The 23,520-nt window shown below is 43.4% G+C and overlaps 1 protein-coding gene across 1 annotated transcript; it reads right to left on the bottom strand.

Annotated features, from left to right (window-relative positions):
* Window positions 1–5,651: 5,651 nt before the first annotated feature.
* FUNDC2 (FUN14 domain containing 2) lies at window positions 5,652–22,908 on the bottom strand. Its single transcript, XM_032846309.1, has 5 exons — window positions 22,747–22,908; window positions 18,515–18,665; window positions 12,159–12,234; window positions 8,843–8,974; window positions 5,652–6,170 (listed from the first exon to the last, which is right to left on the bottom strand). Exons 1-5 carry the CDS (start codon window positions 22,877–22,879, stop codon window positions 6,093–6,095), a joined length of 570 nt encoding a protein of 189 aa, XP_032702200.1. The 5' UTR covers window positions 22,880–22,908; the 3' UTR covers window positions 5,652–6,092.
* Window positions 22,909–23,520: the final 612 nt, after the last annotated feature.

Here is a 23,520-nt window from a genome sequence, read left to right as displayed (position 1 = left end):
AAACGTTACAGTGAACCCTCATGTTAATACAAGGCTGCTGTAGGAAGCCTGTTGACAGTTGTCAGTGACTTCATGTGGTGGTGGTAGAGTGACAGTATCAAACAGGCCATTTGCTTTCCTCAAACAGGTGCTAGAACCACCATCACTCCAGCCTGCCCCCGGAAGAAAAAGATGACTTTCTAAGCAGGGGCAGAAACAAATACTGATATGTCCCTGTCTTAGTCCATTCGGGCTGTTTTAAGTCCATTCTGGCATATGAACAACAGACATGTATGTATTTCTCACAGTTCTAGAGGCTGGAAGTCCAAGTTCAAGGCACCTCACATGTCAGGAGGGGAGCGAGCAAGCTTTCCTGGGTCTGTTCAATAGAGGTACTAATCCCAGGCATGAGGGCTCCACCTCCATGAACTAATCATCTCCCAAAAGACCCACCTCCAAATATCATCACCTTGGGTGTTAGGATTTCAACACGAATTTTTGGGAACACCAACATTCAGTCCAGAACAGGGAGGATCCTACATTGCCATGAATGACTGACGTAAGATAGTCTGAGATAGTCAAATACCATCATTATTTGAGACCAACTGTTCTTTTAAGCAGCATTCCCTAAAGTGTTTCTAGGAATTGCTGTCAAAGGCGGGGAGGGGACAAAAGGCTTCTGTGGTCAGATAAGTTCGGGGAATGTTACATTAGACACAAGTTAACAGGTTTCTCCTTTAAGGCTTCAAAGCTTTCAATATGTTATTGTAAATTATGATTCTTTGAAAAGGACTATGTAATGCACTACTTGCCAGTGTCCCCATTTTGCAGACAGCCCCTCACAGGGTGAACGTTCCCCAGAGAGACTTGGAGAAAATGCTGCCTTAGAGAGGTTTGGTCCACAAACCAGGGTGATCGTGCTGTGTTCTCATGAAATCATTTAAATGAACTCTTGTGTGAATAGTGAAATGATTTAATAAATGAACTCTTGTGTGAACAGTGAAATGATTTAATAAAACATTTTACAACTATGTTTACATTATATACACATGTTAAGTTACATTTAAAATTAGCAATTGATAGCAATGCTAGGATTTATACTAGGAATCACTGTATGATCAAATACATAGTTTTATTGTGCTTTATTACAAAATCATTTTTGAGTTAACTACTCAAGTTTCAGACTGTTTTAAACTTTTTTCCCTAGGGTATACTTTACTTGGTACTCTCAAAACTTGAAATAAATTGTTTCTTCCTATCTTTAAGCTCAGTCCTGTCTCAGTTGAAGTCAACATCTATTGGCAGACATTAAATTGGATTCTTCTCTGCTATGGTGAGACACAGCAAAGTAGAACAGCCATCAGAAAAGCTCCACATTCATCTAGTGTTTTTTCCATGTTAGGGACCGCAGCACTGAGTCACAGTCTCTAGGGAGGAACTGGGAGGGAGAGAACTATGATCTCTCTTTTAGAGACTAAAAAGTCTGTAAGTGGGCTGGTGGTGCTAAGTTTAATCACTTGGTTAACTAGTAACTAAAAGAGCTCAGTGGGGAGGGCCATATCTCACTACTTTCCATCCGAAAACTTCAGCATCCACTGATGAGAGAAGCTCCTGATCTGCCATCATGCTGGTGTGACAACTCCCTTCCCCGCATCCACTCTCCACAACTCCTAACATTTAATCATCTGTATGCTTGTGTTTGGTATCTGGAAGGCATCTAAAGTTGCATGGCACTTAATATAAAAGGCTTTAAGGCCTGTTAAGTGGTCACTTGTTAACAGCAGAACTATAACTTCTTTAGCACAGCTTCCAACTCTGCTACAGTGGCTCTCAACCTTGGGTGCTCAGTGGAAACATATGAGGCATCCACCCAAAGGTGCCACAGACCAGTGAACTCCGTCTGTAGGAGAAGAGCGTGTCAGTAGTTTGTAAAACTCCACTGCTCTCAATAATCCTGATGGCATTCTTACCATTTTAAATTCAGAAAGGTAGACAGTTTTGGTGAGTCAATAAGCTGACTTCACAGGTTTTTTTAAATGTGAAAAAAGTGCAACACTGTCAATTTTCTTCAGAAAAATATTGCTCTTAAAATTCATGATTCTTTGAGAAGAACCAAACATCACAGAACATGATTTCTGGGAAATCAGGTCCAGAATAAGATACTTATCTTGTGCCCAATTCTCTGAGAGATCATACTAACATTGTGTAAACAATGAAGAAAGCCCCGTACCCGGGCTTCATGACGGAAACCAAGCTGGTAATTGGCGGAAGCAGCAGAGAAGGCAAGTAGTCTAGTTTCGCCTTAAGTGAGTTTCCATCAGAGTTAAGAAACTGAGATGATCGCGAAACATTAATGATACTCAGCAATTTCAAATCCATCTCTATACCATCTCTTCAAGCAGAGGTTTCTTGTATTTTCCGAAACTATAGAAAAGTAGAGGTCTCAGATAAGAGTCCAACCATTAGTCATGCCCACCTGGCTGACAAGTTATCAAACAAAAGGACGGAGACAACAGTCTTACGATAGTTAACCATACAGTAACTGCATTTTGATAGCTTAAGCATCCCCTACCAGAGTATGTCAGCCAGAATTATGTAAGGTTCGTTCCTTCTAGAATACTGGTCTCCAACTTAATTCCTGTCCGTCTTCTGCCAGCATCCATGAGGCTGTAATTGCCCAGGTCCAGTAAGGAGGACTCTTACCAAGTGGTAGGGCAGGTGGGGGGAGTCAGGACTCCCGCTGTTTGATGAATGTCCCCAGGCTGAGTGTTAAGAGGTCGGAGCAAACATGAGGTCCAGATGGGAAGCAGGAGGAAAATGTTGTATGTTAAGACAATGACAGTGACACTAATGACAATGAGGCTGCTCAGCAATGAGGACACAGAGCCTTACGATGACTGACAACACTGGAGTCTTATTTTTTTGAGCCTTAGAAGGCAGCAGCCTAAACTGAAAATTGGGTCCCTCCCATGTCTCGTTGGACACCAGGGCGAACTTCGGGGAGAAGGAACTCAAGCATTATAGAGAAACTGCTGTGACCTTGTCTGACGGACACATCCACACCTGGAGGCTGAAACACCTGCAAGGCTTTTCTCCCCTTTGCCACCCTGCCCCGGTGCACCCTACTGTGCCCTTTCTGTCCCCTGCTGGGCCACCACCCGGTGCCCTTGTGACCCTGAGCCACCCTTTGATGAACTGTTGCTGCCGTGATGGGACTGGGCAGGATTGAGACACGTGCACAGCAGTTTGTCCTAATCTGGGCCAAACTACAGGTAGAGAAGCCCCGAGTATGGTGTTACCACATCCCTGCCAGCAGGGGGCACCAAACTCCCAAACACGCTGGCTTCCTCTATCGTTCACAGAAAATCTAGTTTCTTCAGAGAGAAGCCCAGCACATTATTGGACTCTGGGTTCTGGAGAAAAGTATGTGTCTCACTAATCAAAAAAAAAAAAAGATCCCATCATGTGTGCAACTGCCTGGTCCTGGTATCTTGGTTTTGTACGATGGGTTGGCTGCTAGTTGTTCTTTTGGGAGAGATCTCACCTTCCCCATCATCTCAAACAAAGCTCTGGCAACAGGGCCTCAATTTAGAAGCTCCCTAAACGTCTGCTGAAATCCAACACATACACCAGAGCACCTCGCACTGGCACAAGCGGTGGCCCTACTTGGTGGACAGAACTCAGGACCGTTCTCATCACAGCAGCTTGAGGCCCACCTACAATCCTGACCTTCACCATGCACTTCAGGGTCCCAGAAGGCTTGAAGAAACTTCCACAGGAACTTACAGGTTTTATTTTGGTCTATTATCTATTACAAGCTGATGAAAGGTTAGAATGACCTACTGTCCTCACTGATAATCACAGGAAAATATAGATGGACATAAGGCAACTCCCATCCCACTAGAGAGGCAGTCAGTGGTCACTCTTCCCATCATGCAACCCAAAGGAGAACAGGGCACATGAGTTAGGTTTTACAGTCACCATTCTATTGGTCTGGGTAAATGACGTGGGTCAAGTCATCAAAGAGCTGCAGCCTTGATTGCCGTATATGACCTAACCCAGGGACCCTGCATCAGAAGCAGAATGTAGAAAACTAAGGAACAAATAACTCAGTATCTTCAGTAACTATACTGCAGGCCCCCCCCCCAAAAAAAAGAAGAAAAAGAACATAAAGATTTTTTAAAAGAGACTTAAGAGACTGAATGCAATGTGGTTAGACATTACATGGATTTTGATTCAAACAACCAAATGCAAAACTCTAAGAGACAGGAAATTTTGAAAACTGGCTAGATATTTGATGATATTAAGGAATTATTATTAATTTTTGGTATGATAGTATTGTATTTATGATTTTTAAAAACAGTTCTTACGTTTTAGAGATACACCCTAAAATATAATGAAAGGATACATTTTATAATTGTTTCAAAACAACTGATAAAGCAATTTGACGATCATTGCAGGAGGGTGGTAAATATGAGGGTCATTGTACTTTTCTCTTAGATATGTTTGGAAGTTTCCATAATAAAAAGTGAAAACCTTTAAGTTCTTACACAAAAATATGCAACAGAGGCTCATAGCATTATGATTGGGGGATGGTTCATACATATTGCTTTCAAATGAGGAGAAAAAAATGCAGATGGATGAATTCTAAAAAGTTCCACGCATCCACTGGTAGCTACAATTTCCAAATTCAATCCATTTTTCCCAAGATAAGTTAAAAGGCAAACATATTAAAAGAAGGCCTTAAAAAAACATACATTTTGCAGAGATCACCTACAAGTGTAAGAATTCTGTTTTCCTCATTCTCAGAACTCACAGAGTCTCAAGTCATTCTTTGGATCAGTCCCTTTTCTGGATACATTTATAAGCACGAGGTCATTAGTCAGCTACTCAACCAACCCTGGATACCTAGTAAGTGCTCAGTTCCATGGGTGTAGTGGTGAAGACACAGCCGTCCCCTCCACAAGCGGACATTCCAGCTGAGGCTACAGACAAACTGTGCTAAGATTCTACACACGTGTATGTGTGTCTATAAACTTTTAAAGAATAATTCTAAGAGATGGGGCCATTGTGAGACAGCAGGATGTGTGATGATGGAAGTAATTTGCTTCGCACATGCCATTGCTCCTGTTCTCCATTCCGAATGCCTGCAAGTCCACCTGTTCAAAACTCTGGCTGAAATGTGAGGCATTTCGTACCAATTAGATAAAGAAATAGAATTGGCACAAAGGAGCTATGCCTACCCCTAATGTCTGAACAAGAGGTAAATAATACTTCACCTTTCGAAGCTTAAAACCTTTTCTGTGAAATAAAAATCCAAGAGCTTCTTCCCTTTCCTACCTATAGTCACTTATTTTACCATGAAAAAACCCTTTGGAAATGGCCATGAGTGCTTTATGGTGGAAAACATCCCCGGATAATATCTTAATGCCCCTAAAGGATTCACTAAATCTGACCATCAGATGATATATCTGTTAGTTGGTTTTCCACCAAACACAATACCTTTAGCTCAGAATATATACCTTTAGCACAAGTTCATTCCGTATTTGGAATTTTCAATTACAGTGCTCATACTGCCATTTTTGTCAGGATAATTATAGCAGGTATATAAACAGCTCTCTTTCTGTAATCTAAAGCCAACTAAAAAGAAAGTAGACACCAGATACCAAGTCTTTCATGCTTAAAGGCAAATGTATTCAGTTCCTTTCCATGCAGCACATAAGGTATCTCTATGCTTGTGACTTCTTTTCCAAATCAAGCTTGGGACAACCTTTGAGGATCCACCCAACCTCCAAGGTGAGCCATCTCATATACCATGGTCTGTTAAGTATCTTATATGGGATAAGGGGAAGGAACATGTCTGCTGACCTACAGATTAGTCAAGTGGGGAGTGTGCTGGGAGAAGAGCTAACATCTATGGTCTCTTCCGCTGCCACCAAGTTCGTAATCGGGCTGTATCAACGTGCACCGACAGATGCCTACGGAAGCCATTCGGATATGCCACAGCAGGGAGGAAGTCATGGACGAAGTAGGACAGACGTGATGTCCTATGATGGAGTGAAGAGGCTGCTGGCTGGAAAAAAACAGGAGTAACGGAAGTGAAGTTGTTGTCCTTAGGATGCCATGCCAAGCAGAAAGCCTCCAAAAAATCCCCCAGTCACTAGAACGTTCTTCTTCACAAATGACACTACCTAGGAACAGAAGATAGCACAAGTAGGTTATTTTGCTAGGGATATTATTAGGAATCGGATCTCTATTACCTAGGCGATCTTAACAATGTCAATCCCTTCACCACTGGGTCTCTAGGTCAAGATGGTAGCAGGGAAATCAGAGGGGGAGACAAGCCATGAGAGACTGTGGACTCTGAGAAACAAATTGAGGGTTTTGGAGAGGAGGGGGGTTGGGGGCATGGGGGAGCCTGGTGATGGGTGTTACGGAGGGCACGGATTGCATGGAGCACTGGGTGTGGTGCATAAACAATGAATTCTGGAACACTGAAGAAATTAAATTAAATTTAAAAAAATGGTAGCAGGGATATTGATGTGAAATGACACAATTCAAAAGATGTTTCTGAAATGGGACTTTGATCGGATGACTGGCCACGTGAGGGATGAGGAGGAGAGGCCAAAGGCAACCCCTCGGAATCTGTCTTCAGTTATGTCTGTTCGAGAGCTAAGAAATCCGCCCGAGAATTCATTCAGGAACAGGGAAGGACAGAGTTCATGGGGGAAATTATGGGGAAAGAGGAAAAGCTGTATTTAATAAACTGGTTACAGAGGCAACTCTCAGTTTCGAACTTCACTCCTTCGTTCTGACACCTGCTTTCCAATCAAGGCTGCTCATTCTGAAGCCGCTCCTCCAAACCTTTCTATCTGCTCATCCCATCCACCCCTCAGTCCATCGGTCCATCCACCCCACCCATCCCCCTCTGAGGCCGCCTCCTGAGTAGAAGCTACGGATTTGCATTCTCACACCTCACCACTCAGGGGATGATTAAAACAAGGATATCTTAGATTCACAAAACTTCCACCTCTTCCTGTCCACTCACCTGCACCTCAGAACACGTACTCAGCACCCTGTGGCTCCCATGTTCTGTGAATTTTCATTTCACAGAGAACTTTGGTTAAGTGGGCCAGACTCCCTCTTTTTCCCAAGTACAACCACCTGGAACACTGTTCATTGGGACAACACACCCGGTACCCTGGCCGCATCATTTCTCGAACTCAAGTACAGTGACTTCATGTCCCAACCATTTAAGCCACTCATACCCTGACCCGCTCCACTCTACTACCCAGTCCCTCTGGGACTCCTTAGCATCCTTACTCCCATTACGCCTATGACTCCCTATGTCCCTTTCACTGGCTCTCTGACTTGACTTGACTGGACCCCACATTTCCCTACCTGAGGTACTGTCTTTTGCCATCTACCATTCTTAGGGGAAATGAAAAAAATCATGCAAATTCCTAAAATGATTGTTTTCATTCATTATCTTTACTGTCTTACTTCCTACTCATTCCTCAACTTGCTACAGTTTGGCCAAAACTGTTGTCACTGAAGTCACTGATGACTTGACTGCTAAACACTGAATTTATCACCCTCATTCCCTGGCTTCCCAAGTAACAACACGGGCTCTAAGGGGGGAACCAGCCACTATCCCTGGAGCCTGTGACAGTACCAGGCCATAAATAGGAATACAAAAATTTGTGGAATGAACTAATTCCAAACCTTCTGGATAGTTTATAATAACAAGTTCCCTCTGTGACTCAATGTGACTTATTACATTACCTCCCATGTCACTGAAGAAGTTTTCAACAATCACGTATTACTTTTGTAATTATGTGAATAGTTACGTTTTGGCAAAATGAAAAAACCATCACTTTTATAACCTTGAGCTTGAGGCAGGGGGAGAGAAGTGGGAGGGACTATCTGCACTCCTGGGAGCCCACAGATGCCACCATCCATTTGGGCAAAGGACCAGCACTGGCCTGCTACCTACCACCACACAGCGACTGCCATTACGTACCCGGAAAGGTGGACCAGTATTTACCACTCACCTACAGGTTTTCCAACTTCTAGAAACTTGCTGACATTTCTTGTCTTCTGGTATTTTTCTCCTGTTCTCTTGGTCTTTATGGGTTTAACCTGTTTTATTTTGTTGCCATCACTCAGCAACATTTCAAGGCCTGTTTCAATTTCCGCCTAAATCCCTCTTCTGCACTTATTCCATCCCTTTTCTCTGTGAACCCAGAACCTTCCTGACACTTTGATCCAAGTTTACTTCTCCCCACTTCAGAGCACTTATTTCTTCGGCACATTTAACATATTCCCAAAGGTAATAAAGTAGCAAAATTCTTTTAAAAAAGAAGGACTTCTCCTGTCCCTCCCAAGTGCCCGCCAGTATAACCTAACCCGGTCTCATGTGTCGGAGCAGAGGCGAGCAAATGCTGTCCATTTTTAAATGAAGTTTCGCTGCAACACCACAACTCAGGAGTTGTGACAGAGACCGCAGGGCCTACAAAGCTGGAAATATTTATCACCCAGCCCTTCACAAAGAACAGGCTGCCGACCTCTGAGGTCGAAGCTTCTGCTGGTTACGTGAGCACGTCCAGGGCGCACATTTCAGAGGAGCGCACGCACGGAGACAAAGTGTGATGCAAAACCGTCTGCGTCCCACTTGCTATGGAACGAATTCAAGGCACGACCAAACCACATACGTAAACGATCATTTCACATTCGCACTCCCTGACAGAAGTCACCCGCACGTCAATTACCCAGCTTTAAGCATGCGCTGAGGCTGGCACATTGGTGCCTCTGCCCCACTGTCCACACCCCTCACACTGCAGGCGAACGAAGCAGGCCTCACCTCCTCCGCTTTGCTTCTGACCTCCGTAGACAGCTGGTTGCTCTTACGGATCTTCAGCTGCTCCTTGGCTTTCTTCATGTCCTTCTCTACTCGCTGCCAGTCAACCTTGATGTACCCAGTATGGTTCGCAAGCTATTGTTTCGATAATGACGGCAAAGAACAAGAAACACAGGCTTGTTATTTCTGTTCATTACAATTGAGTCACTGAAGTACTTCACGAAAAACCCTTCTGACTTTCCGTTTCTTGAGACATCTGCGTCTAATTCATTGCATGACAATGACATTCACTCCACATCTACTCGGTATCCACCCAACATGCAAGACCCTATGCCTGATCCACATCAACAGACTGACTATCAACGACTCCTGGCAATGCTTTTACTCTTATTTATACTCTTCTCCCTCTCTACAAACTTGTAAGTTAGCTTAAAAATATAAAATGGTAAGAAGAAAATCAGAATTGAAAGTCAAGATGTAAGGTGAAGAAACCTTACAGACCTCACAGCCAACATAATCGCTATCAGCTCAGAAAGAAATCTAGTGCACGGCCCCAGAGAGGTCCCTCCAGAGCAACTCCATGTCAGTGGCACTGAGGGAAACACATCCAAATACTGCATAGAATCCGCCTACTTCCCTGAGTGAAGACAGCAGGCACAAACACTAAAGCTCAGGGAAAACACCTTCACTGAGAATGTGTGAATACGATAAAACTGATTTCAGTATGTTGTTTTCTGATGGATCAATGTTACCCAAGGAACTGAAGAGACTCATTACAGCCCATCAGTCAATCTTCCATCAATGTCACTTCTCTCCACCAAAGTTTTGGGAAGTCATATCTATCTGAACTTCTCAAAATATCTAAAACTGAAACTCCTCTCTACAGTCTCCTCTGGCATTGTTGCTCTTCTTCTCCACGATCAAGATCCATGGGGAACGTCAGGGAAATGGGGTCATTCTGGTCCACTTCAGCAGGGGCTCCAAAAGCATGTTCCATAGGGTCCTCCAAGGTCTAGTGGGGCTAAAAATGGAGGAAAAGGACCAAGACGGAGGCCGTGAACTGACACTTCAGGGACAGAGGGATCTGGACAGAATTGCTAGACAGGTGGCAGCTGCCAACAAGAAGCATTAGAACAGGGGCGGCTGGGGGGGCTCAGTCGCTAAGCGTCTGCCTTCAGCTCAGGTCACAATCCCAGGCTCCTGTGACTGAGCCTGACATTGTGCTCCTGCTTAATGGGGAGCCTGCTTCTCCCTCTGCCTACCATTCCCTCTGCTTGTGCTAGCTCTCTCACTGCCAAATAAATAAGTAAAATCTTAAAAAAAAAAAGCATTAGAACAAATGCTGGGTTAAAAAACTGTCTCATTCGTAAAAAGGCTATGTGGATAGCAAATAAGCCTATGAGTCCAGCTGAAGACTGGGGCTGAGGGTGTGGCCAAGGAAGGCCACGTGTAACTGAAGGTGTGAGGTATCTAGGGATAAAATCAAGGCACAGTATAGAAGATGTATATGAAAAGACATTTTAAAGCCTATGCGAAGACATTAAAGACCTAAGTAAATGGAGAGAAAGCACATATTCACAGACGACTCACTATCATAAAAGACATTAATTCTTCCTATATTTACTTTATGGCCACCACATCCCTCTGGTGACCAAGAGCTGAGTGCACAGCATTGACTCCCCAGGTGCCACCCGCCTCCCCTAGCCAGGAGGAACCCCTGTACTCCTTGACTACCTGACTCATGAGAATCTTTCCTGGTGATCCTTTCAGTATCAATTGCTTCCAAGATTAAGAGATTAAGAGATCTTGTAATGTATATAAATAATGAATCACTATGCTGTACCCTGAAACTAATATTGTACGTCAAATATACTTCAAGTGAAAAAAGTTTAAGATGAAAGTTAAAAAGCTATTTCAAACCAACACTAAGATATTTACAAAGTCAAGTCTGGAGCAGGGTGTAGGGGAAACCACAGGGACAGCTGTCACTGCACTTCTGCCTGAAGGGCTGAGAGGAAGGACAGGGAAAGGTGTGAGGAGGGCCGCCGCCACGCAGGGAGTCTGACCTGCCAGAGAGGCAGCGAGAGGCCCAGACCTGCCCCGGCCTGCTCTGCTTCTCTAGCTCCAGCCACCTCCTACCTGTAACCATGAGACCCACAGCCACAGGCACCCACCTTACCCTCTCCAAATTACTGACCCACAGAAACTGTGAGAGATAATAAAATGGTGGTTATGTCGAGCTTTGTATTTGAGGGAATCTGCTGTGTGGCAATACCATGCCCTAACCCAGCCACCAGCCAGGCCTGCCAGTCACCAGCCTTCTCCCACACACTGAACTTTTGCCTGACCCAAGTGGGAAACTCACTCCTCCTGCGGTTCAAAGGTAGCACTTACCCTGCTAAAATGAGGGCTGTCAACTGCTGGACACAAAGGGCTATGAATTCAGAGACTGGGGCACAATTCAACAAGTTATGGCTCCTACAGAGCAGTGGTTCTCAGACTCTGCTCCACATAAGAATCACCTCAGGACTCTTAAAAATACTTAGATGTGAGGGCGCCTGGGGGGGCTCAGTCAGTGAAGCGTCTGCCTTTAGCTCAGGTCACGATCCCTGTGTCCTGGGATCGAGTCCCGCATCAGGCTCTCTGCTCGGCAGGAGACTGCTTCTCCCTCTGCCTGCCATTCCCTCTGCTTGTGCTCTCTCTCTCTCTCTGTCAAATAAATAAATAAAACCTTTAAAAAAAACCACTTAGATGTGTGAGCAGACCTTCCACCTATGAAATCAGGTGGGGAGAGAGCAGGAGGCAGGCCTCAAGCATAAGCACTTTTTAAAACTCCTTAGGTAATTCCAACATGGAGTCAAGTTTGCAAACCAATACCTCGTAGTTCTGAAATAAACTCTGGCCCGTCTGGCGCAGACAGGATGTCAGACCGGACTGTCATTTGGCCCTCATTTCTCACTGAGTGCTCTAGAATCAGTGTTCCCTATGTAAAATAAACCCTACCACAGGGCCCTGCATAACACTTCATATTTCTGAAATCACATTTATTTAATATTTCAAGTGGTCTTAAAAACCCTACAAGGGAGCTATGATATGGAATATGTGCTGTGTCCCCATGTCACAGATTCCGAAACAAACTGTGACTACTAACTGGTGAAATTTGATTCAAATGGTCACTAGTATTTCAAATAGTATGCTGAAAATAAGTGCAAAGGCTATTCTAGAATAATATACCCAAGACTATGTTACAGCTTCTCATACTGCATTCCTCGTGGGCAAGGGGGATTTCCAAACATCTGGGGACATTTCACATACAGACCTGAAGGAGAAAAAAGCCACCTCCCACGGCTGTTGCAGCCAACTTTCCAACCTTCTGGAATATGAAACCCGTGCACCTACAAAAACCAAAGCAACGTCAGATAAGTGGACAGGCTGTTGAGTGCACACGTACATGCACGTCTAACAATGTTCAGATCTTACTTACCTTGGGATGACCCAGCTCCTTCCCACTCTTACGCTGTATCAGCAGAGAGCAGAGGCTCTGAACTCACCAAGACCCTGATTCAAATCCTAGCTCTACCACTTACTGATTTTGTGGTCCTGAGCAAATCTAAACATTTATGTATTTATTTATCTGAGAGAGAGCACGGGCAGGTGGACAGGCAGATGGAGAAGCAGACTCCCTGCCCAGCAGGGATCCTGGGACTCCGGGATCATGACCTGAGCTGAAGGCAGACAGTTAATCAACTCAGCCACCCAGGCGCCCCTGGGTTGCACTTTAAAAGATGACTCTGGCTACACTGTGGAGAAGGGATTCTAGGAGGAAAGCATAAAAGCAAATATCCTCCCAGGAAACCCAAGGGGATCCCCAAGCTCTGCAAGCTAGTAATTGACTTCGGCGAGACTGCAGTATAAAAGAGCCATATACAAAACCCAACTGCGTTTCTATATACAAGCAATAAACAGTCAGAAGTTGAAATTTAAAAATACCATTTATAATAATATCAAAAACTAAGATGTGCAAGACCTACAAAGCATTGCTGAGAGAAACTGAAAGAAACCTAAACACGGTTTATGGATCAATGCAATCCCAGTCAAAATTCATATGAAAATGCTGTGTACCCAGAACTGTCATATCAACTTCAAAAAAGTACAAAGTTGTAAGATTTACCTGATTTCATGACTTATAAAGTTGCAGCGATAAAAACAGTGTGATACTACCACAAAGATTGACAAATCCACTTAACAAAGAGTCCAGGGGCGCCAGGGTATCTCAGTCGGTTAAGCATCTGACTCTTGATCTCAGCTCAGGTCTTGATCTCATGGTTGTGGGTTTAAGCCCCACAACTGGGCTCCACACTGGGTATGGAGCCTACTTAAAAACTAAAACTGAAACTAAAAATACTTAAAACAACAACAACAACAAAGAGTTCAGAAACAGAGGCACCTGGCTGGCTCAGTCAGAAGAGCATGTGACTCCTGATGTCAGGGTCATGAGAGTTCGAGCCCCACATCGGGGATAGAGATTACCTAAAAACAAAATCTTAAAAAAAAAGAGTTCAGAAACAGACATCTAGCCAATTGATTTTTGATAAAAGTACAAAAGCAATTCAGTATAGAGAAGTATAGTCTTTTCATCAAAACAATTAGATATCATATGCAAATAAAGAACTTAGATTCCTACCTTGCAACATATTCAAAAAGTAAATCAAAATGAATCATGCACCTAATGAAAAATCTAAACCTATATATCGTCTAGAAGAAAATAAAGAAGAAAATCTTAGAGATCCTAGATTAGGAAAATATTCTCAGACATGACATCAAAAGCTAGAGCTACAGGGGCGCTTGGGCGGCTCAGTGGGTTAAGCCTCTGCCTTCAGCTCAGGTCCTGATCTCAGGGTCCTGGGATTGAGCCCCGCATCGGGCTCTCCGCTCTGTGGGGAGCCTGCTTCCCCCTCCCCCTCTGCCTGCCTCTCTGCCTACTTGTGACGTCTCTTTCTCTGTCAAATAAATTAAAAAAAAAAGCTAGAGCTACAAAAAAAAAAGTTGATAAATTACATTTCAAGGTTCAGAACTTCAGTTCTTTACCGTTAGGAAAATAAAAAGCTAAAAAGTAGAAGAATATATTTGCAAATCACATATCTGATATAAAAGTTGTATCTGGAATATGTAAAGAACACTTATAACTCTGTAATGAGAAAACCAACATCCCAATAAAAATATGGACAAAAGCTCTGAACAGATACCTCATCGAAGATAGATGGATGGCAAAAACAAGGCCATGAAAAGATGCTAATATCATTAATCATTAGGGAACTACAACTTAAAACTACAGTGAGATACCACTTGATGGTTGTAATCAAAAAGGCATCATGCCCAAGAGCTAGTGAAGACATGGAAAGACCGGAACTGTCCTACATTGCTGGCAGAGGTATAAGACAGTACAGGCATTTCACAAAAGTGTATGCCAGGTTCTTAAGAAGTTAAGGCATTCCACTTACAACCCCCAGCCATGCTATTCCTACGTACTGACCCAAAAGAAAGAAAAGCATATGTTCATGAAGACTCGTACACAAATGTTCATAGCAGTTTTTTTTTTAAAGATTTTATTTATTTATTTGACAGACAGAGATTACAAGCAGGCAGAGAGGCAGGCAGAGAGAGAGGAAGAAGCAGGCTCCCTGCTGAGCAAAGAGCCCGATGTGGGACTCGATCCCAGGACTCTGAGATCATGACCTGAGCCGAAGGCAGAGGCTTTAACCCACTGAGCCACCCAGGCGCCCCGTCATAGCAGTTTTGGCCCCGAAGTGGAAACAAACCAATATCCACCAAAGGTAAAGGATAAACAAAATGGTTCTTCCACACAACAGACTACTACTTATCAAGGAAAAGGACTGAACTACTGATTTAAAAGAAACAGCACAGATGAACCTCAAAATTAGTACACTAACCAGAAGAAAGCAGCCAGACAAAAAAAAGAACACATACTGTATAATTCCATTTATATATAATTCTTAGAAGATGCAAAGTAGTCTACAGTGATAGAATGCAGATCAGAGGTTAGTGGGGGCATGAAAGGGATTAGGCAGAGGTACAAAGAAACTTCTAGAGTGATGGATATGTTCATTACCTTGATTGTGGCTATGATTTATGCGTATGTATATGTCAAAATTTATCAAATTATATAATTTATAAATTTTATTTATTTATTTGACAGAGAGAGAGAGAGTACAAGCAGGGGGAGGGGCACAGGGGGAGGGAGAAGGGAGCCAGATTGGGGGCTCTATCCCAGAACCCTGGGATCATGACCTGAGCCAAAGGCAGACACTTCCCCAGCTGAACCACCCAGGCGTCCCTCAAATTGTACACTTGTTTAAATTGTACTTTTTAAAAAAAGATTTTATTTATTTATTTGACAGAGATCACAAGTAAGCAGAGAGGCAGGCAGAGAGAGAGGGGGAAGCAGGCTCCCTACAGAGCAGAGAGCTGGATGCGCGACTCGACCCCAGGACCATGGGATCATGACCTGAGCCGAAGGCAGAGGCTTAACCCACTGAGCCACCCAGGCGCCCCTAAATTGTACTTTCAAACAGTTAAAGAAAGTAAGTTAAAAAGTAAGTTAAATTGTACTTTGAAACAATTGTATACTTGTTTATACTTCTGATTTGGCAATTTATTTACTAAACTGTTTAAAAAAATAAAGAATAGCCAAAAAGTTCCTGGGAAACAAAATTGCAGTTACACACACAGAGATGCCTGACATATAACAGAGAGAGTGTGGCAGAGTAATGGGGGAATGATAACTTTTGGAATAAACGGAGTTGGGACAACTGGGTATTCCACATGAAAAAAAAGAAAGAGGAATCTACCACAAACCAAACACAAAAAACAATTCCAGGTGGATTTATAAATGTAAATGTGAAAGGTAAAGAAATAAAGTTCTAGCATACGCGGTAGGCAAAGATTACTTAAACAGGACACAAAAATTACTAACCATTAAGGTAAAGATCAGTAAAATTGACTATATTAAAAATAAGATCAGTGCATCAAAAGATACCAAAAGGCAAATGAAAAGACAATCACAGAATGCAGAATGAGTAAAAATACCTGTAAAACATACAACCAACAAAGGACACCTATTCAGAATATATAAAGAACTGCTATAACTCTGTAAGAAAAAGAATGACAACTTAACAGAAAAATTACAAAAGATTAAAAATGAGACTTTATCAAAGAAGAGATCCAAAATGGTCAAGAACAATACACAGAAGTTAGTCAATGTCACCACTACTTAGCAAAGTATAAATGAAAAATATGTGAGATACAATTATCAGACCAGTAAAAATTTAAGTCTGGCAATATCAAGTGCTCACACGAATGGAGAGCATCACTAACACTCAATCCTGGGAGGGTAAACTGTTAATACTACTTTTGGAAAGCAGTTTGACATTACCCAGCAAAGCTAGATACTTATGTCCTATAACCTAGCAATTCAACTCCTAGGTACAGATCATACAAAAATGTGCATATATACACACCAGGAAATTAATTGTACAGTGTGCCTATCAGCATTGTTTAAATTAGCCAAAAACTGGGGACACCTGGATGGCTGAGTCATTAAGCATCTACCTTTAGCTCAGGTCATGATCTCAGGGTCCTGGGATGGAGCTCCACATCGGGCTCCCTGCTCAGGGCAAGACTGCTTCTCCTCTCCCTCTGCTGCTCCCCCTGCTGTGCTCTCTAACTCACTGTCAGATAAATAAATAAAATCTTTTAAAAAATTAGCCAAAAATGGAATCAACTCAAATGTCAGTCATCACCTGGATAAAAATAGTATGGTATATCATGCAATGAAATTCTATATACAAATGAAAACAAAGAAACTACAACTATACACAAAACAAACTGAGCAAAAAAGGTAAGACTCAAAAGAATACACATAATTGCATTTATTTAAAGTTCAAAAGCAGCTTAACTATAGTATATTAGTTATTGATAGAACTGGTGTTACAACTACAAAGAAAAAACTGCATAATCATCAGTACAGCATTAGAGTTTTTGGAGTGCTAGTTACATTTTTTTTACCCGTGTGGTGGTTACATAGGTGTCTGCTCTATATGTATTCATTAAAGTGTACACATATTATAGGTGCTATTCTGTACTTACATTATCTTGTACAATAACATTTTCAAATGTAAAAAGTAGAGATGAGATTGATGCATTATATATTCCTTGAATTTGTTACAAATGAAGCCATAAGCTGTGTCACAACTGAGGAAGTTATTGGCTGCTCTTAATGATACCGCTTTGTATCTATATGGCCCTGGGCCTTTTAAGCCTTAGTTCCTACAAAATGAGCATAATTACAATACCAATGTCAGAATTGGTGTGAGAAGGAAATGAAGTATCTATATAAGTACTAAAATATTTGTGTATGTTTGTGTTCTCTACTTCTTGGTGTAGAGAAAAGTGAACTCTTGTATACTCTTAGTGGAACTGTAAATTGGTACAGCCATTGTGAAAAACAATATGGAGGATTCTCAAAAAATCAAAAATAGGGCGCCCGTGTGGCTCAGTCGGTAAAGCGTCTGCCATTGGCTCAGGTCATGATCCCGGGGTCCTGGGATCCAACTGTACATTGGGCTCCCTGCTCAGCTCCCTTTCCCTCTGCCATTCCTCTGCTTGTGCTCTCTCTGACAAATTAATAAAATCTTTTAAAAAACTAAAAATAGAACTATCACAGGATCCAGCAATTCCACCTCGGGAAATATATCTAAAGGAAATAACCCTAACCCGACTCAAAAAGATATCTGCCACCCCCCACTCACTGCAGCACTGTTTACAATAGCCAAGTCATGGAAACAACCTGAGATACCTCAGTGGATGAATGGATAAACGTGATATACACACATGTCCCACATACACCACGGAGTATTATGCCGCCATCCAAAAACGAAATCCTACCCTTTGTGATAACACGGACTGACCTTGAGGACATTATGCTGAGTGAGAAGTCAGACAAAGACAGACAAATACTGTATGATCCCCGTTATATATGCAATCTAAAACAAGCACACACAAAACTCATAGGAAAAGTGATCAAATCTGTGGTTACCAGAAGCAGGGGGCTGGGGGAGGGGGAATTAGATGAAGGTGGTCAAAAGGTACAAACTCCCACTTAGAAGGAAGTATTAGGGAGGTAATGTACAACGTGAGGACTATAGCTACTGCTGCTGTATGGTGTACAAGAAACGGTTAGGAGAGTAGATTCTGAGAGTTTTCGTCTCAGGAAGAAATTTTTTTTCTTCTCTTTTTATTATATGCGTATGAGATGATGAATGTTCACTAACCCTATTGTGGTAATCATTTCACAGTAGATGTAAATCAAAACCTTAAATAAAGTGATGTTTGATGTTATTTCTCAATAAAACTGGAAGAAAAATGAGGACAGACAATGCAGTACCAATTTCAGAGTTGTTGTGAGAAGGAAATGAAATATTTAAGTACTCAAAACAGTGCCTGGCATGTAATAAGTACTATGTTTACATGAATGCTACACACTAAGTGATCAATGTCACAAAAGTCAATGTGCTTTCATTAGTTAAGGAGAAAGTTCGTGTAACTGCAAAGCTAAATCATGCAAAAAAGACACTGGACATCGTTCTCATCACTTACCATCCAGTAACACCTCCAATTAGCAGCTGGGTTGCCACGCTGTATTTTTCAGCCGAGGGCCCAGACTCCTGCCCAAACAGCTTGCGCCACCATGGCTGCTTTTTAGCAAATTCTGCAAGGTCCAGTGACTCAAAATTTCCCTCAAAGTTTCCTACAAGAATTAAGATACTGAATAAGAAAATATTTACTTTTACAATAAATTACAATTCTTAACTAGATTTAAGAGATTTTTAAGGAAATGGGTATTGTAGTAAAAACCTGCAAATATTCTATTTTAAATGGCAAATTAACTCTGAAATTGTAGCTAGTGACTTGAAAATCAGACTATCAGCAAATAACGGGGGCGCCTAGGTGGCTCAGTGGGTTAAAGCCTCTGCCTTCGGCTTGGGTCATGATCCCAGGGTCCTGGGATCGAGCCCCACATCAGGCTCTCTGCTCAGCGGGGAGCCTGCTTCCTCCTCTCTCTCTCTCCCTGCCTCTCTAACTACTTGTAGATCTCTGTCTGTCAAATAAATAAATAAAATCTTTAAAAAAAAATCAACAAATAATCTGTCTTAGAGGAAAAAACGACTAGACAATTTAGAATTAGTAGCCTAGTTTTTCCTCTCATATTTAAAAACAACCAATGGCTGTACAAAACCTGATAGTAATAATAATTATCCTAAGTAAAACGGATTTTCTTCACTTGCCTCTCCTTTTCAAGAATACCTCAATACTATTTAGCCCACAAATTCACAAATTCTTACCACTATATGGATCTCCATTGATAATAAAAATAAAAGGTAATGTTCAATTGAGCTGTTAGTATTCACCAAGCAATGTGCTAAACAATAAACATGTATACCTAATTAAATCCACAGAACACAGTAGGTACAAAACAAGTTACTATTTATTATCCTGCTTTATAATTAAGAAACAGAAGGTCAGAGGTTAAGTGATTTGCCCAAGAAAGGAAAAAGTGAACAAAATGTCTAATCCCATTTTCTATGGGAATATAATGCAGGGATAAATTTAATGAACGAGACACAAGACCTCTACACTGTACAGAACAAGACTCTGCAGAGAGCAAGTGAAGATGACTGAAACTGACGCAATACTTTGTTTTGCAAAAGGCCATACTGTTAAGATGTTCCCTCTCTCCCTCTCCATCTACAGACTCCATGCCATCCCAGTCAAAGAGTACATTTTTACCTAGAAGTGGACAAGCTGGTTCTAAAATCTACGCGGAGATGAAAGGACTCACCTGGAGTAGTGTTCCAGGTACTGTGCCAAATTGCCCCAAAACTTCATGGAGCTAAACAATAATGTATTATGCTCTTAGATTCTGCGGGTCAGGATTCAGACAGGATAGGGCATTACAGTCCATTCCTATTCTGTGATGTCTGAGGAGTCAGCTGGAAGACTTACAGGCAGAAGGTCCGGAATCATCTCTCACACTCACACACACAGGCTGCCTCTCTATGTGGGTTCATCTGGACTTCCTTACAGCATGGTGCCTGGGCTCAAGGGTGCACTCCAAGGGAGGCAGTGAGAGAGCAGGGAGGCAGCTTTAGGGCTAAGCAGAAGCTGTTAACTATTTAAGACCTGGCTCTGGAAGCCATGCAGTGTTACTTCCACCACTTTCCGTAGAAGCAGTCACAATCTCCCACACAGATTCAAGAGGGAATATGTAGATCCCATCACAGAGTGGGAGGAGTGTCAAAGTCACACTAAGAGCAGGTGGAATGAAAGATACTGTTGCGGGGCGCCTGGGTGGCTCAGTGGGTTAAGCCGCTGCCTTCGGCTCAGGTCATGATCTCGGAGTCCTCGGATCGAGCCCCGCATCGGGCTCTCTGCTCAGCAGGGAGCCTGCTTCCTCCTCTCTCTCTGCCTGCCTCTCTGCCTGCTTGTGATCTCTCTATCAAATAAATAAATAAAAAATCTTAAAAAAAAAAAAGAAAGATACTGTTGCAATCATTTAGGAAAATACAATGTGCCACAAGTGGTCAAAACCGTTTTGGGGGGGAAAGAACAGTTTGGGGCGCCTGGGTGGCCCATTCAGTTAAGCCTCTCCTCTTGGTTTCAGCTCAAGTCAAGAGAGGAGCCAGCTTGGGATTCTTTCCCCATCTACCCCTCTCCCCTGCTCTTACCCCCCCTCCCCACCTGCTCACGTGTTCTCTCTCTCAAATAAGTGAATATTTGACAACAAAAAAAGAACAAAGTTCAAGGAATTTCAAGACTTCTTACAAAGCTACAGTGGAATACAGCTACCTAAGGTCAAGACTTACAAAACTATATTTGACAGTGTGGAACTGACACACAAATATGAATGGAAGAGAACACAGAGTCCACAAGCAGATGTACACATACCCATTCGATTTTCAAGAACATGTCACCAAGGCAATTTAACGGGGAAAGAGTGTTTTAACAAATTGTGTTAGAAGTACTAGGTATCTGTACTAAAAAAAAATGCAATCACTACCTTGCATCATACACAAAATATAATTCAACATGGATCATAGATCCCAATTTAACAGAACCAAAATATGGATGTTTGAGGAACTAGGTATTACATGGGTTTACAAGCAGTTACATGAAAATTATTTTTCTAATGTAACAACATTAGACACCAGTACAAAAGAACAGTAAAACATTACTGCTATGTTGAAGAAATTCTCTCCCTGTGTTAAACAATATCACTGAAAAGAAGAATGAAAAATAAAAGGGGGCGCCTGGGTGGCTCAGTGGGTTAAGCCTCTGCCTTTGGCCCGGGTCATGATCTCACAGTCCTGGGATCGAGCCCCGTGTCTGGCTCCTGAGTGGAGAGTCTGCTTCCTCCTCTCTCTCTGCCTGCCTCTCTGCCTACTGGTGATCTCTGTCTGTCAAATAAATAAAATCTTAAAAAAAAAAAGGAATGAAAAAAAAAAAGCCCACCGAGAATGAGTTTTGAGAGGTTCTTTTTTTCAAGATTTCTTTTAGAGATGGGTGAGGGACAGAGGGAGTGGGAGAGAATCTCAGGCAAACTCCCTGCTGAGCACAGAGCCCCATGGGGGGCTCGATTTCACCACCCTGAAATCTCGACCTGAGCTGAAACCAAGAGTCCGACGCTTAACCTACAGTGCCATCCGGGTGCCCCTGAGTTTCCTTTTAATATAATTTTGGAGGCTCCAGTGAAAAGGGGGAGCAAATCAGAGACGTTTAGTTCCTGCAAGTTCACTCAGTTATTCGACTAACACTCTTAACCAGTATGTAGACAAAAGTCATGTAGGCTTGTTTATGGGTCACGGAAAAGAATTACATTGTGCATTTCAACCCCGTGGTCACATAAATTCGGTAGGGTTCTGGTCAATGTTTAACAAGCGGCTGGGTGTGATCTCTAGGGTGTATCAACTTCCACGAGGTACTCACTCCCCGTGACTGTGACATCATGGAACTGTGACATAACTGAACGCAGGGTTGAAAAGAGATGTACACAGTAGCATCCTATACTGTTATTTCTATCACACAGCATAGATGTAAGTAACGTCAAGAGTAAAGAGCAATACCATAGCAGATAATTAAAAAGTGATGAATTCTGAGTATCTTCACTGTCTTTGTTTTCAATATAATTTATGTAATTTTAGGTTTATATAATTGGGTCTTCGATGATGGCCGTGTTTCGCAATGGGATCTTGTGATCCAGTACCGAAATGAGTATGACGTGAAGCAAGGTAATTAATTAGCAGGGAAAGAAGCGTGACTTAAAGCCATGCTCCTCCGTGTATTTTATTATAGAGAATCTTCTTTGAGTACACGGACTAAATTAAAAAAAAAAAACTATTTCCAAGTACAATCCCACGTGCACTACTCTTTCAAAACCATCAACAGCGCAGGAGGTGGCTCCTCTGCACACAGAAAGAGGTTTGCCAAGTGTCTGAGACGGACCGGCAAAGGGACAAAGCCGCCGCCGCAGGCTGAAAGTGCCGGAGCGCTTCCGAGAACGAGGACAGAACGTCTCCGGGGCGGCGCCGGAAGGCTGACTGAGCCCAAGTCGACCACACCCCGGGGCAGTTCGGTCCCAGCCTGGCGCCTGACCTTGGCCGGACCCTGGGAGCGGCAAGGTCAGGGGCGAGCCCGGGACGCCCTCCCGGTCCGCGCGCTGCCAGAACTCCCGGGGGAGCTCCGCCAGGACCCGCGGGCGCACAGCCCTTCCCCTTCCGGAGCCGAGAAAGGCGACTCCCCGTGGCGCCGGCGCGACGCGCGCCCGCCCCTACCTTGACTGGACGCGGCCATTTCGGCGAGCTCGTCTCGCGATGACACCCACAGGGTTTCGGCGCGGTAGGGCGCAGAGTGGCGCGCCGTCATCGCCGCAAGCTGGCTTCCGGCACGTGGGGCAGATGTTTCCATTCCCACGGCAGCGGCGGAAGAGGGCGGGCCGGGCGCCTCGCGGGCACTTCCCACCCCGCGCGTAGCTGCGTCACAAGGCTCCGCGGCCCCGCCCAGCAGCTGCGCCGAGACGCGCGTGCGCAGAGAGCCGGCTCTGAGGGAGGTGCTTGCAGGGAAGTTACTTGAGACTGGACCGTCGCCTCGCCGTCCCTTAGTAAGGCCTATTTTACCCACTACTTTATTTTTTTTTAAAGATTTTTATTTATTTATTTGACAGAGAGAGATCACAAGCAGGCAGAGAGGCAGGCAGAGAGAGAGGAGGAAGCAGGCTCCCCGCTGAGCAGAGAGCCCGATGCGGGGCTCGATCCCAGGACCCTGAGACCACGACCTGAGCCGAAGGCAGCGGCTTAACCCACTGAGCCACCCAGGCGCCCCTACCCACTACTTTATTAAAAGTAAAGCTGACTAGTGTCAACGTTGAGCACGTATTTATCAGTGCTTGTATGTGCCTGACTTTGTTCCAGTAGACAAAGACGCTTAAAAAACCATTGCAATGAGAAGCGCTTAGAAAGAAACTTCCCTGCCTGCAGTGCCTATGGAGCCACTTACGTGCCAGAGCGCGTCTCCCCACCCCACCGCTAAGCTAGTCGTCTCGCTCTCGC

The sequence above is a fragment of the Lontra canadensis genome, unplaced genomic scaffold, assembly GCF_010015895.1.
Source record: "Lontra canadensis isolate GAN:19392208 unplaced genomic scaffold, GSC_riverotter_1.0 scaffold174, whole genome shotgun sequence".
Lineage (NCBI taxonomy): Eukaryota > Metazoa > Chordata > Mammalia > Carnivora > Mustelidae > Lontra > Lontra canadensis.
This window is presented reverse-complemented; position numbering and strand designations above follow the sequence as displayed.

Coding starts and splice junctions, on each gene's coding strand:
- FUNDC2 (XM_032846309.1), bottom strand. CDS start 22,879: ATGGAAACATCTGCCCCACGTGCCGGAAGCCAGCTTGCGGCGATGACG. Junction 18,666..22,746: donor AATGGCCGCGTCCAGTCAAG/GTAGGGGCGGGC, acceptor TAATTCTTGTAG/GAAACTTTGAGGGAAATTTT. Junction 12,235..18,514: donor ATTGGAGGTGTTACTGGATG/GTAAGTGATGAG, acceptor TGGTTTTTGTAG/GTGCACGGGTTTCATATTCC.